The 13,790-nt window shown below is 39.7% G+C and overlaps 1 protein-coding gene across 1 annotated transcript in view; it reads left to right on the top strand.

The window, feature by feature from the left end:
- Positions 1-13,790, top strand: part of plxnd1 (plexin D1) — a 104,459-nt gene that overhangs the window by 25,187 nt on the left and 65,482 nt on the right. Inside the window, exons 6-9 of the mRNA XM_036578945.1 lie at positions 1,502-1,679; positions 3,150-3,258; positions 6,810-6,903; positions 11,115-11,213. Of these exons, the coding sequence (XP_036434838.1) occupies positions 1,502-1,679; positions 3,150-3,258; positions 6,810-6,903; positions 11,115-11,213 (480 nt within the window). The remainder of the gene's footprint in view (positions 1-1,501; positions 1,680-3,149; positions 3,259-6,809; positions 6,904-11,114; positions 11,214-13,790) is intronic.

The raw sequence follows: 13,790 nt of genomic DNA, 5'->3' as shown, positions 1-13,790 counted from the left end.
ACCATGCAATAGAACAAGCTCTCTGTTTTTCCTACAGATTTACATGGTATTTTGATAAATGAAGGGAATGTCCACATTGACATATTGGGGCTCGAAAGTTGCTCCAATATCTCTAGTTTCACGGGAACAGAACACATCTTCTCTCATTCAAAAAAACTAAAGAATTTATATCAGACTCTAAGCACCTCAAAATACTGAGTAGCAGAATTCAGGCATTCTGCAAGCGTTACGGTGCTTCATACCCACATCAGCTTAAATCTGTCTCAGACTAAACTCACACTCTTTTATGCTGAAGATGAATATGGCTGTTTCTGCCGTTTAACCTGCTCTTCTACCAAATTTATTAGGAACAAGATCTAACAAAGCTCAAATGTTTATTCAGTTTGAGTCACAAACTAACACTTTGAGAAAGCCAACATATGAAAAGGAATGTATTTCACACTTCAGTCCCATTTTATCATTACTACAACGATCGATAAAAAGTCCTTATTCTGTTTTGCATGTGTGCACACACTCAATCAGAAAATACTGCAATGCATCTCACAATAAAGCCTCTTTTACACAGTGAAAGAAGACACAGTAGCGCACAGAAAGCTCCAGTTCCCCATGCTGATCCATTTTGGAGTGTCGAATATGGATATGCTTGTGTTGCAGCTGTTCTGGGGGCAGAATTTAATCAGTTAAAAGTGACAAAGCCAAAGTATTTGACTCTGAGAACTTCAAAGTGCCTGAAAATGTCAGTAATCACAATCATTGGGTCTGCAGACCCACCTCACTGCCATATTTTCTCATCCATATCTTTAGATCCATATCCTCAGATCACTATCAGTGCCTCCAGACAGTTGCCAAATTGCCTTTTGAATGGCTTCAAAGGCAGAGGTGTTTGGCACACTTGTCCGTAGGGTCCCACTGATGTATTTTGGGAAAGTGGGTCAGCCTTTCTCTGGTGGATCTTCCACCTGTCCATCATTCAAGGCCACAGGAAATGGCTCTGCTCCGGCCTAAGCCCAAACAGGAAACAGGAAGCAGGAAGCAGGCGCCACTGTGAGGAAGTGCTCCATCTCGATGACAATAGAGCTGAGGGTGGAGAGAAAGAATAAGAGTTAAGAAAGAAAGAGAGATGCAGGCTTATTCCATGACTTCACGTTTCAGCCCTCCACCATTGAGCTCTGATTGAAGCTGAAGAGGAAATCAATCAGGAGAAACTCATTCGTCCCTGTTGCTCCTGCTTTGTCTGGCATTTATTAAAAAAATCAGATTACTCAGCCAAGCAGCGTTAGCATTCATAGTCATCACTGTCACCCAGCCAATCACAGTGACTCATTGATTACAGATTATGAAATAATGAGGATGAAATAAGCACATATTCACGTACCCACATACACCTAGCCTGGTGTGTAGATTAATGAAAGATAACAGATGTTAGCAGAACCTAGAAAAAAAAGCAAAAAAGCATCTCTCTTTTTTTCTCTGTCTCACTGTCCTCATCTTTCTTTTTCAGAATGTGGGGATCTTGGTTGACGGAAGTGTTCCAGACTTGGACGGTCTCGACCTCGAATGTGATTATGGGGTTGGCATAGCAACGGTCGCCACAGTACACCTGGACGACGGTACTGCCAAAATCCAGACCTGCCCCTTGCCGCCTGCCAGCAAACTTCCTGAGATTCCTTTGGGCAAAGGTGAGCACTGGAGTTCTCATTTCCTTACAAGTTATCAGAGTAAAACTAATGAAGTTCACAGTCATTAAACTCAGCTTTACAGAACTGTATCTCCATTGAAGTTGGGTCAGCTCACTGCACTGTATTTAAATTACACGATGAACACACTGGAGTAGGTTTATTGTGTCTACAGATTTATTCTGTAGTCATTGTTGATATGGTATTTCTGAAGTAAAAAAAAAAAATCATGTAAAGATTTAGCTAAAAGTGAGCAGAAAGCTGTAAAATAACAGAGTAATTGCTTAAATGCAATTACAGTAAAAGTCCATAAATTTACCTTTATTTGCACAAACCAAGTTAAAATATAGTTACATTTTTTACACTGGGACATTTGAGAAAAACAACTATATGTGTCATATATATACAAACAAATAAACAATACCTTGTGAATTTGTGTGTCAGTGTTTTAGATGAACCGTTTCTACAGTTCTCCTCGTGGAAGTCCAGCATTTACAGTTACCATCCAATACTTGCTTCAGCTAATCAGTCCTTCATTAAAAAAATATTTTGTCAGAAAAGCAAATTTACATGATTTTCTGCGTATTTCGAGTGCAGCCGATCAGCCAAGACATGTTTTGTGTCCAAATCTAGTTTAGAACTGGAGCTGCCAGGCTGACCATGCTAACAAACACTGGAAGTAAATAGTCACCAAGACCGTTTCTGCAAGTACATGTCAAAATCTTAATATATTTGCTTCAAATTACGTCAGTAAGATGTGTAAACTTCTTTAAAGAAACAATTTAGTATAATGGCACAGACAGGCCTTATTTACATATTTAAACTGCAGTTGATATTACATTAGTATCTGCATAATGTCCGGCTTTCCAGCACTGTTCTGCTTTCAAACTCTGGGAGGCCGGAGCTCAGTGGTGTGTTGGTGTTAGCACAATAATACCTAAAGTGTTAATTACTGTAAGAAGTGTAAGAAATGTTGAGGTGTTATGAAAATAGAACAAGGTAAACTTACAAGTTTTTGGTTACCCCTAAATGGCTGCCACTTTTAAGACATTTTTTTTTTTTTACATTTTTAATAGTTCATAGTGAGTTAATATCACAACAACTTTCGTAAACCACATCAGTTTGTCTGTGCGACCTGAATTAAGATCTGGATGCAGTTTGAGTGGATTGAAAGAAGTTTGCATTTATTTGTGGAAACAATTTGAGAGACTAGTGAATTTGATGTTTTGCTAAATCTTCTAGAGATCAAATCAATAACCTTTTTAAAAACTAAAAGTTCTTGCCACGTTCCGTTGTATGTTTATTTATATGTATTCTAATGTAACATAATACTACATAGCTCCCAAAGATGACACCTGAATACATTTGTTTACTTAAAATATTATTACTTAACAAAAAAATGGTACTTTGAAATAAATCAGATCCTAAAGATACTGGTTTGACTTGCATGTTCTGATTTTTTCTTCTGCTTAGACCACATTGTAGTTCCTGTGTCCATCAAGGTGAACGGCACCTCTGTGGTGTCCGGAAACTTTATCATCTATGACTGTGAAAGAACAGGAGAGATTCACTGGAAGACTGCGTGAGTGTTACACATGAAACACACATCCCTAATGTATAGCGTACAGTGTATAGAATGTATTTTAAGAGTTGGGAGACATTTAGGACAATGGCTCTTGTACGTGTGTGTGTGTGAGAGTGAGAGAGAAAGAGCCTGTGTGAGCGGGCATCTAAAGATGTGCAATATGTCACACTTGAGCAAGGTGATAATAAGCTAAGAGCCGCAGGAAGAGCAGAGCGGACGTGTGGCTTCATTTCAGTTCCAACCTTGACGGTCTCTCTCGGCTGGTCTCTCTTACACTTGCCTGCAAAGTTTCCTGTCTTGTGCAGCAGCCCTGTGCAAAGTGGTATGGTATGATTTTATGTAATAAAAAAATGGTCTGAATTCTTTTTTACATGACCATTTTTCTAACTCTCTTGATCCTTCGGAATTAAACGAGCACATGTAAATGAGCTCTGTTATGATTGGCTGCCCTATGTTGTGCCTTATTTTAAAAAAGCAATCCAAACTGCAACACTGCTCATAGCTTCAGAATTTATGGCCGGAGCTAAACTGCTTTTTGCCTTTGGTTTCTGGCCATTTTAGGCACAATTTATCATATTTTAATGACTAAATTCTTGTTTTCTTATGAACTTTGATCATAACTTTTAAAACTTCTTCCATGCTTTGATCACCTCACGTGTACCAGCGGGAGGGAAAATAATATTAACCAATAATATCATGTTTCATCTCCCACTCCCACTACGCCCACTGATCATCGAGTAAAACCCTCAGCTAGCTCAGATACCTCCTTGATATTGTGTTTCACTGAGAAATATGTCACGGTGTGGAAGGAAAATGAGGTCATGAGATTTAATTCATATTGACTTTTAACTGCAAGTTCACTATTCATGTATTCAACTTAAGACTTGTTATTCAGTAACTGCTATAAATTAGTCATTAACAATTATGAAACTCATATGTAAGTTATGTAGTCATTAAAGTGAGGAATTGGATGTGTGGACACACGCATAGGACCTTAGGGTTTCGGGGGTTAAGCAGCAGATAAGTAGTCTGTAAGTAGTCTCTATAATCAAACTATTCAAACACTCTACTACTCCACAGGAAGAACTACACAGCTAACAACATCGCTTCACCCAATGTGAGTGTGTGCTATTTCAGGACAGATTTGTTACATGATTGAATTCGAAATCCAATCCAGCATTTTCTGCTGATATGATATCAGATCGGTCCCATCTCTACTAGTTATTGATAAGGTGTATTTGAAGCTGTGATCTGTGCATTAGCTCATATTAACATTGGATTTCAAAATATCAACTGGACTTGGAGCTGTTATCAGATTTGCAGTGTGTTGCTTAGCTGAGTAGGAAGTGTCTTATATATGGTTTGGATTTGGACAAATTCAAAGGGCCTCCCAATTACATGCGGCCAACTTGGCACACACATCTACCCACTATAAACTCTCTTACCTCATAAAATCTCTTACCACAATATTTATGTTTCCCATTTCTAATCCAGCGAACTCAGAATGTGTAGAACTTTAATTTGCACTTGTAGAGGAATGAGCTGGGAGTTTAGCTCAGGTCTAGTGTTCTTCACTTAGGCTGAAATGTAATCCTGCATCACTGAGTGGAATGTGCGTTTTGGTCTGAGTGGGTAGAGTGTGTGTGTTGTGGGTGAGAGTGTGAATTGGTGTAGAGTCTGTGTGTTTTGGGTGACAGTGTGAGTTGGGCTGTGCGTGTTTGTGCAGTTAGAATTCTCCCACGGTCTCAGCACGGCCGTGTCTAGGTGAACGGCTAATGACAACCAGACATGAGCAGTGACATGCATTCCGTACCACAAGCTCTGGCAACCCTGAATCAATTACTCACAGTGAATGACTCTCTCTCTCTCTCTCTCTCTCTGTCTCTCTCTCTATATATATATGTCTAAGTCTCCCTGTCTCTCTCTGTGTTTCTCTCTATATATCTCTTTTCCTACTTTTCTTCTTTCTTTCTTTCTCCCTCTGTATTTTATTTTCTTCTCTCTCTCTCTTTCTCACTCTCTCTCTCTCTTTCTCACAATCCCCCCCTCCATATTGCATTCTCTTCTTTTTCCACTGTTTGTGTATCATTTCTTTCTCCCTCTTTATCCCTCTTCATATTTCTCTCTCTCTTGCTCCTTTTCCCTATTGCATTCTTTTTTTCTCTCTTTTCACTCTCTCTACCTCCTCATTCTTTCTTTCTCTCTCTCTTTCTCTCTCCTCCTTCTTTTCCATATTGCATTATCTTCTGTTTCTGTCTCCCTCTTCTCTCTCTGCCTCTTTTTCTTTTTATTTTACTTTCTCTCTCTCTCTCTCGGCATGTTTCAGTCTCCCTGTCACTTTCTTCTCTCTTTTTTCCTCTTTCTTTCTCTGTCATTTTCTCTTTTTCTCTCCCTCCCCTCCTCTCTCTGTATTTCATTTTCTTCTTCCTCTCTCTCTCTATCCCCCCTCTGTATTTCATTCTCTTCTTCCTCTCTCTCTCTCTCTTTTTTCTCTCTCTCTCTCTCTCTCTCTCTCACGCTGGGTCGTAAGGCTTGTTTCTCTTGCTGACAGAGAGATAATTCAGAGTGTTTGTTTAACCAAAGCTCTCAAGGAGCAACTGTGTGTGAGAGAACAAGTGGGAGAGAGAGAGAGAAAGAGAGAGAGAGAGAGAGAGAGAGAGAAAGAGGAGAATGAAATATAGAAAGGGAGAAAAGGGGGAGAGAGGGTGACAGAGGAAAAGAGAGAAACGAAAGAAAGAGAGAGAAGAGAATAAAATATAGCGAGGGAGAGAGAGATTTGGTATGGGATGGTGAGAGAGTCAGATGGGGAAAATGGGTGAGAGAGAGAGAGATAGGAGTGAAAAGAATAACTCTGCTCTGATAAGGTTTCCTTGAATGTGGTTACATTGAGACATCTTAAGAACTTTCACACACACACACACACGCAGAGCCTCCCACGAAGAGTGCACGCAATCCGCACCCCCCACCCTCCCTTCCCCACCATCATAAAGCACTCATCCTTATCATGAAAGCCGTTATCTCTGCCAGCAGTAACATCTGTCGTGCCCCACTGAGTCTCACACACACTCACTGGAGGTGCTGGAGTCTTGACTTTATCTTGAGTAAGTATACACTACATCTCTATCTGTCTCAGTAATGAATGGAGGGCTGAAGTAAGTTGTGTTTGGAGGAATGCTCCACTGACTTCACTGTGTGTGTGTGTTTGTGTGTGTGAGAGAGAGAGAGTAAGTGTGTGTGATTGTCCAGACACGCTCAGCCTTAATGGACATCATACAATCTGTTATATGCTGCTTTTATGGCTCCTCTTTCATTCTGAAGGACTGTGTAAAGGGATCCCCTCAGTCTCCCCAGGTTCCATTTGACCCCCTTTAGGAAAAAATTCAGACTTGCTTGATCTCTGACCCCTGAAGTGTGTGTTTGATGCACGTGGGAGGTGTTGAATAGCTTGTGTGTGTGATCTGCCTGAGTTAAATTATAACCCCTGTAGTAATTTTCTGTATGTGTCTGTGTGTCTCTGTGCGTCTGTATGCATTTCTAACTTTATCCAGGTGTACAAGCTGTCTGAGCACTAAGTGGCGGTGTTACTGGGACCAGCAGCAGAACTCATGTGTTTCTGATAAAGATAAAGCATTGGTGCTGGAGGTGAGCATTGTCGATCTCAACACCAACCAATCACGTCTTTTTCACACATTCACGTTTATGCTTCAGTTGAGTGGTTATTAATCAGGTAGAGTGTGGGGAAGTTACTTAAAAAAGTACTTGCTTACAAATTACTTGACTCATTACTTTCTGGAATGTAATCTCACTACCTGTTACTCTCTGATAACCAAACAAATCTGTACCACCTGGTAAGTACAATGGAAAAACCCAGTACGTTCAGTATTTTATTCAGAAAGAAACAGCCTATCACAGTGAACATCATTTAAAAGCCCTCACATTAATCACATTACTGTAAAGTGTTACTCTGCACTGCATTAAAACTAACACTGATCGGCACTGCTCCGAAAGTTGTCAAGAGGGTTTATATGAGAACATAAACCAGTACAATACACTCTCAAGGGGCCCACACTTAAAAATGAGAGGTCAGCTCAGCTCAAAATGATATAGTAGCTGATTACATGGCTTTTCCTGCATTGACTCAAAGACACAAAAGCTCACACAACTCAGACTTACTAGTTGAGTCAAAAGTTCTCGTAATTTTTTAGTTGTTAAAAATTTATGAGAACGACTCAGTTAGGTAAACAAAATGAACTTTTATTCATTTTGTTTTATTCTCAATTTCCCCACTAGCCAGGACTCTTTCCATCACACAATTCTGCTAGACATTTTTCCTCTTGGGTACACACTATGGCTATGGCATCACTGGGGCTCAAACTCACAACCTCCTGTTGGGGTGATGGCTTAAGTAACTTAGATTTTGTGTCTACAAATGTTTAATACACTGGAGAAAATATTTGTTGTTTTAACTGTACAGCATGGCGTAGTCTCATATGGTGCAACTGTCTAATAATTCATCCCACCATTCAGGAGGTTGCGTGTTTGAATCCCAGCAATACCACAGCTTTCCATATCTGGAAGCCCAAGAAGTGAAAGAAGGAACGGCAGCTAGTCGGGGAAATTGAGTTAAAAAAATTCGGGTTTGTTTATCTAACTGAGATGCAGACCTAGAAACAGTCGCCGGGAGATTTTTTTTAGTTTGAGTTGTGTGAACTCTGGTGTCCTCAAGTTGAAACTCAAGAAAAGCCATGTAATCAGTTACTATATAATTTTAAGTTGAGCGGACTTCTGATTTTTTGCAGTGCATGTTATGTCCTTGATTTTCTGAATCAAGCATTTGGTGCAGTATGTAAATATGATAAAATTTCAAACCTTCCTCTCTCGGCCAAAAACCTGTTTCAAATTCATCTTGGTGATGTCACGATAACCAACAGATACACCTATTCAGCAGTTTAGCTCCGCCCATTCATACTGAAGTTATAAAGAGTGTGAATGAATCAGATGTCATAACTGGACCTCAGGGGAAAAAGTCAAATACAGTAGAATGTAAGCCATTTGAAAGTAAAGACTGTGCTGTAGAAGAACTGTCTGTGGTTCACCTAACGAACTTTTAAGTGAATGATTCTTTAAAATTTCTGAATCCATTCAAGTGAAATGTTCTTTAGGTGTACCAGAAGTGCTTCTCAGGGAACCAGAAGTGGTTCTTCTATGGCATTGATTCAAAGAACCCTTTCTGGCATGGCACTTTTATTTTTAAACTAACGAAGATGAAGAGAAAAAATGTCTGAAAATTGGAGTGATTCAGGAATGAAAGAGCTGTTGGCGGAGATTTCCATTTCTGAAACAAATTCCACCAAATAATTGATGCCAGTGGGATCTATCCTGCGTAAAAAGGGCTTTTATGGCAAAAGTAAATGTGTGCATCCCTGAATAATACCATGTAAGGGCTGCAAATCTGAATGACGCAAAACTTTACCACATTACCGGTACAGGTATATCCACAGTATCCCAGGTTTTGAGTGTAAGAACGCGTACACATGCTCACGAATCATCTATTTCAAGAAAAATCCACTAATATCATAATGAAAATCACAACCAATTACACAATGAGACCAAGGCTGACATCCACGCGCAGAAAGTCAGTTGAGGACAAGGCAGGCCATTTTAACAGAGCTCATAAAAGACAGACACGCTCATGTCTCTCATGGCTAACAAACCCTCTTAATGCGATAATATGCCATATTTAACAGCCACGTGACTGTTTAAATGGCATTACGATTCGCTTTTGCCCATCCCTGAAATGCTGTATGGTTTAATGGGCCCAGAGGAGCTGGTACTCTACAGAGTGGACACAATGTACGACCATTTAACTAGTGCTAATGACGTATGACCTCGCTCCAGGAGGGATAGGAGAAAGAGAAAAAGAGGTACGGCTGAAAGATCAAGCAAGAAAGATACACACAGTGGCTCAAGTAAATTCGACTTTTTTCAGCATAGGTTGAAACAACAGATTGCAGGAAAGAAAAAAACAGACAAAGACAGTTCTGGTGCTGTGGTCCAGATGGATGGAGAGAAGGAGAGAGATTTAAAACCGTCAAGCCAGAAGCATGTATAAATAAAGACAGAGAAATGATGAGCTCCATGATACACCCCAGTCCAAATTCTGAAATAAGCAATGGCAAAGAAACAAAGGAACAGAGTCTGCCAGAGATACAAAGCACCAGTCAGCAGTTTCAAATGGCAGAGTGAGAGAATGAGAGAAGGGGGGGGGGTGTGTGCTAAGGCCCGGCAGTTTCTTCTGTGATTTCCAAGCTTAAAAGGCTATGACCTCATTCCAGTCACAGTCATACCAACGTTAGCTGCTGCCCCGTGTCCGCTTCTCTTTTCAGTGCCAACAACATCACGGTAAAAACAAGCTAGCGTCTTCCTGTTGCCCGTCTCCGGTCTTTCCTGCTGAGACTTTATGATCTTTCTCCCACCTAACTCTCTGAACTCTTACAAACAGTTCCACTCACTTAAATCACTTTCAATTCCTCACACTTAACCGCCTGCTATAGGGACAAGATCATTTACTGCAACTGCCCTCAAACTTTGGAACATGTTAACAGCCAGTCAGATTTTAGAACCAGAACTGTACATTTTAAAACTTTTATTTTGCAGCAGCACACGTAAAATTCCAGGCTTATTACATATTAAGCCTTATCATTCAGTAACTACAGGGACTTCAGTGCAAACTGAATGAGCTATTCTTAGGTCATAGAAGTGAGTCATAGAACTTTGGGCCCACCGATGGGCCCTAGCCATTTAAAGGGGTCAAGCTGTATCCAGTACTCCTGCATGTTGCAAATACTAAATAATCTTATATTCCTAGTCTTGTTGTATCATTTTTTGTATTTTTTTCTCTGTAATAATTTTTATTGTTTGTTTCTACGTTGTGTCTTTGAAAACTGTCATTTTTCTAAAGCAACCTTGGGTTTAAGAATGGTGAACGATGATTATTAGAGTCCACCTTAAATTCATAAATGTCAAAGCTTAGACAGAAAATAAGAAAAAAAAAAACATATTTTAAATGCCAGTTGCTGCTAGCGCCCCTGTTGTATTTCTAATGGTATGTTAGCACTAATGCTGGTACACATGAATATTTCTTGGCAGTTATATATTGAACAGGCATATTTGAAGCTTGTAAAAGACCACATGTTTTATTCGAAGTTTGTAAGGTTTTAATTACGTTGGTAGCTGATCTACTACATAAGGCCTTCTGTCCAGCTCCTAAAGCCCTAACCAAAGGAAGTGCTCAGATGGTCTTTCTTTATACCACAGAGAAAAAGTCCCAGACATTTTCCATTACACGTTTTTAACTCTTTTGATTCCAAAGCCAAACAATGGAAAAGAGTATTCCTACGAAAAGCATGATTATTAAAAAATTGACATGTATTTTTAGTTTCCAAAAATCAACAGGCTTTCTCAGCGCTTTTCCACTGAATAAACCTTTTCGTTTATTATTACTGCTATTAGAGTGCCGTCAAACCGTGTTGGCTTAGTTTCACAGTGTCTTGGCAGGCTGGGCAAATGATGGCACAGTGTGGGCTAGAGATGGGTCAGATGTGCAAAAGTGGACCTACTCAGCACACTAAAAGCATCTGCAGTGTCTCACTTCTTTTGTCAGTTTCTGCCCTTCCCTTTGTTTTGCTTTTCATAGAGGGATGTTTTTACAATCAGGTATACTCTTTTCCTCTTTGGTCAGTGGCCTCATTCATACATGCAGCCAAACAGGACGGAGGGTGTATTTATGGCAGTGGAAACATGGGCGGCTATTGTTCTCTCCCACTCAATTCTTGTCTTTTCCTGTTACCCAGAATGCAGCTGACTGCCCTAGTGTCTTACACCAGGAATTCCCCCCATGGCCCACAGGAATCACTCAAGACGTCACCCTCCAGCTCAGCAATGTGGAGCAGGTAGGGGCCTCACTGTTCAGTCCTAATATCTCAGCATGTCAAGGTTACTCAGAGCAAGTTAAGGTGGGTAGGTCAGTTGTTCAGGAAATGAAGCTGAAGCGAATGAACTTTGCATGGCAGTCTTCTCAATTTTGAAAAATAAATAAATACATAAATAAATAAAACTGGCTTGAATTTCACAGGTTAAGAGTAACTTTTAAAGATGTCTGAAGAACTTTTACTTTAGTACAGTTAAAGGAGATTTGGCCTACTGTTGGTGCAGCTATGCTAATCAAATGCCTACTAAATAAACTGAAGGCAGAACTAACTTATAACTGTGGTAGTTCATTAAGTTTAAATGAAATCGTTTTTTTACACAGCAATCAAATGGCTAATACCAATTGAAATGTCTTGCTCATCTAAATTCATGCTTAAATTTGACTAAACATTACACGTATTCTATTAATTGTTCATATAACGTTGGATATGTAAGTATATTTTACTGCAAGGATGTCCACTTTTCCATGCACAGGCATACAGCATCAGACTTTTTCTACATTTATTCAATAAAGCAAAGCTGAAGATCCATCAGTGGTGAGACCTGCCAGGAAATGATCAGCATTTATTCATGAAATGTCTGACAGATGTTTCCCAAAATTATATGCAAATCTACAAGATAAACCCCAAAGCAATATTATTTGTTATTCTTTTTGCAGTTATTTGGGTTTCCATTCCTTTTGCCTTCACTTTAGTTGCCTAACTAATACTGATATTATTAAGCATGTCTTTAGATCGTGTGTGGGTTTCCATGAATACTTTAGTGCTTCATCATACAAATGAGAGTTTATAGAAATGGTCTTGTAGCACATACACACCTGCACACACGGTCGTAAGGTCAGGACCACTAAAAAACTTTTGCTTCACTGACACAACTGCTTAGAGTTAAAAGTAGCCCCAAGAACTTACTCGCACACATATTGAAACCCAACCTGAAACCACAGTGTGGTTTCATTTGTACCAATCTCCGCCTTAGCCTTGGGATCGGGTTTGGACCAGAAGTATTTAAAAAGTAAAACAAATAATTCCAACTGAATTTCCTTTTAAATCAATATTTATGTGGAAACTCTGCATCTTGACCAAATATACCATGGCTTTTAATGGTGACTTCAGTTTGGCTGCTTCATTATCATTCTTTGTGGTTTGAAACACATATGGTTCCAATGTCTTCCTTCCTCTGAGTCTCTCTGCAGATCTGAGGTCAGCACTCATTTGTCTTTCAGTGTTTTAGAGTATTTTGAGTCAGAGGGAAGCTGTTCTGAGTTCATCACCTACAGTTAATATATACCTTGTACTTTCACTCACTGTTTCCAGACCTATTTACTAATGTCTTATCTATACATTTAAATGCAGATATGACTTTACAGTAGTTTCTGAGCAGTCTTTGTGACTGAAGCTCCTGCCTTCCGCACCTCAAAAATGAACCCTCCTTAAATGTCAATTAGATGTTTTCTTCTTCCCGTTTTGATCTGGAACTGGACCTGCTAAGCATTTTCATACATGCCACAGAGCATGGTAGGATGTTAATTGCTTGACTGTATCATGCTGTACAACTGTCTGAAAGAATCTACAGTCTGTACAGACTGTAGATGGCCAGCTATTGTCACAATTTGTCAGCCACCCTCTACTCCATTCATCATTGGTCAGTTTCTGACCAAAGAACTGCTGTTGATCAGGTATTATTTGGGTGATGGACCATTTACACACATTTACACACCTTAGAGTCACAAAAAGTGACAACCAAGAGTGATTCTATAGCAAGAAACTGTCCATTGATGAAGGACTAGAGGACTAGAGGCTAACACAAACTTTACATCAACATATGGGCTTTTATCTAAGGAGTAGTGGGAAATGTCTGGTGTACTGGTTGAAATTCTTCTCAAGGCAACCCAAATGTTAACCCAAACGTTAAGAAGAATTTTTTACGAGGCTGAAGTCAGCTTCTCATTCATCAGCTTCTTGTTCTAATTTCCCCGTTCCACCTTAAATGGTGCCTGATGCAGCAGAATGTAACTGCTGCACCATTTAAGGTGGAATGGGAAAATTTGACCGAGAGGCTAGCAAATGAGAAGCTTCAGCCTCATAACTTTGTAGTGTTTCACAGTTTCTTGTTGCAGATTAAACGTATCAGGAAACCAGCTGGAGTGATTATAAATGCAAATAAGTCCATTCGTCTCCAAATTATTGATGTTGGTCTTAAATCTTTCTCTTTGCCTTTTCGTTAGCTACTAGCTAGGCGAGACTGTTGTCTGTGCTGCTATTGTGATCAACAGTCTGTGCATCAACCTTCAAGGTTAAAGGGTAAATTAGCAGATATAAGCTACATTAAGTCCAGCATTTAAGGCTATTTATTGTTAAAACTGCGTTAGAACGATCAGCAGAGCTTTATTTTACTGCAAAGGAGGATTATTTTATTTTTACCTTAAAATCTAATTCTGCTGTGGAGCCACAACAGGGCAGTAAAAGAGATGCATGTTGCCGACCCCTGCCTTAAGGGATTAGTTTTGTCATTACCATCATACTGGCATGCCCCAAACGCAG

This window comes from Colossoma macropomum, unplaced genomic scaffold (genome assembly GCF_904425465.1).
Source record: "Colossoma macropomum unplaced genomic scaffold, Colossoma_macropomum, whole genome shotgun sequence".
Taxonomy (NCBI): domain Eukaryota; kingdom Metazoa; phylum Chordata; class Actinopteri; order Characiformes; family Serrasalmidae; genus Colossoma; species Colossoma macropomum.
The sequence above is the reverse complement of the archived record's forward strand: the minus strand, read 5'-3'. Positions and strand labels throughout refer to the sequence as shown.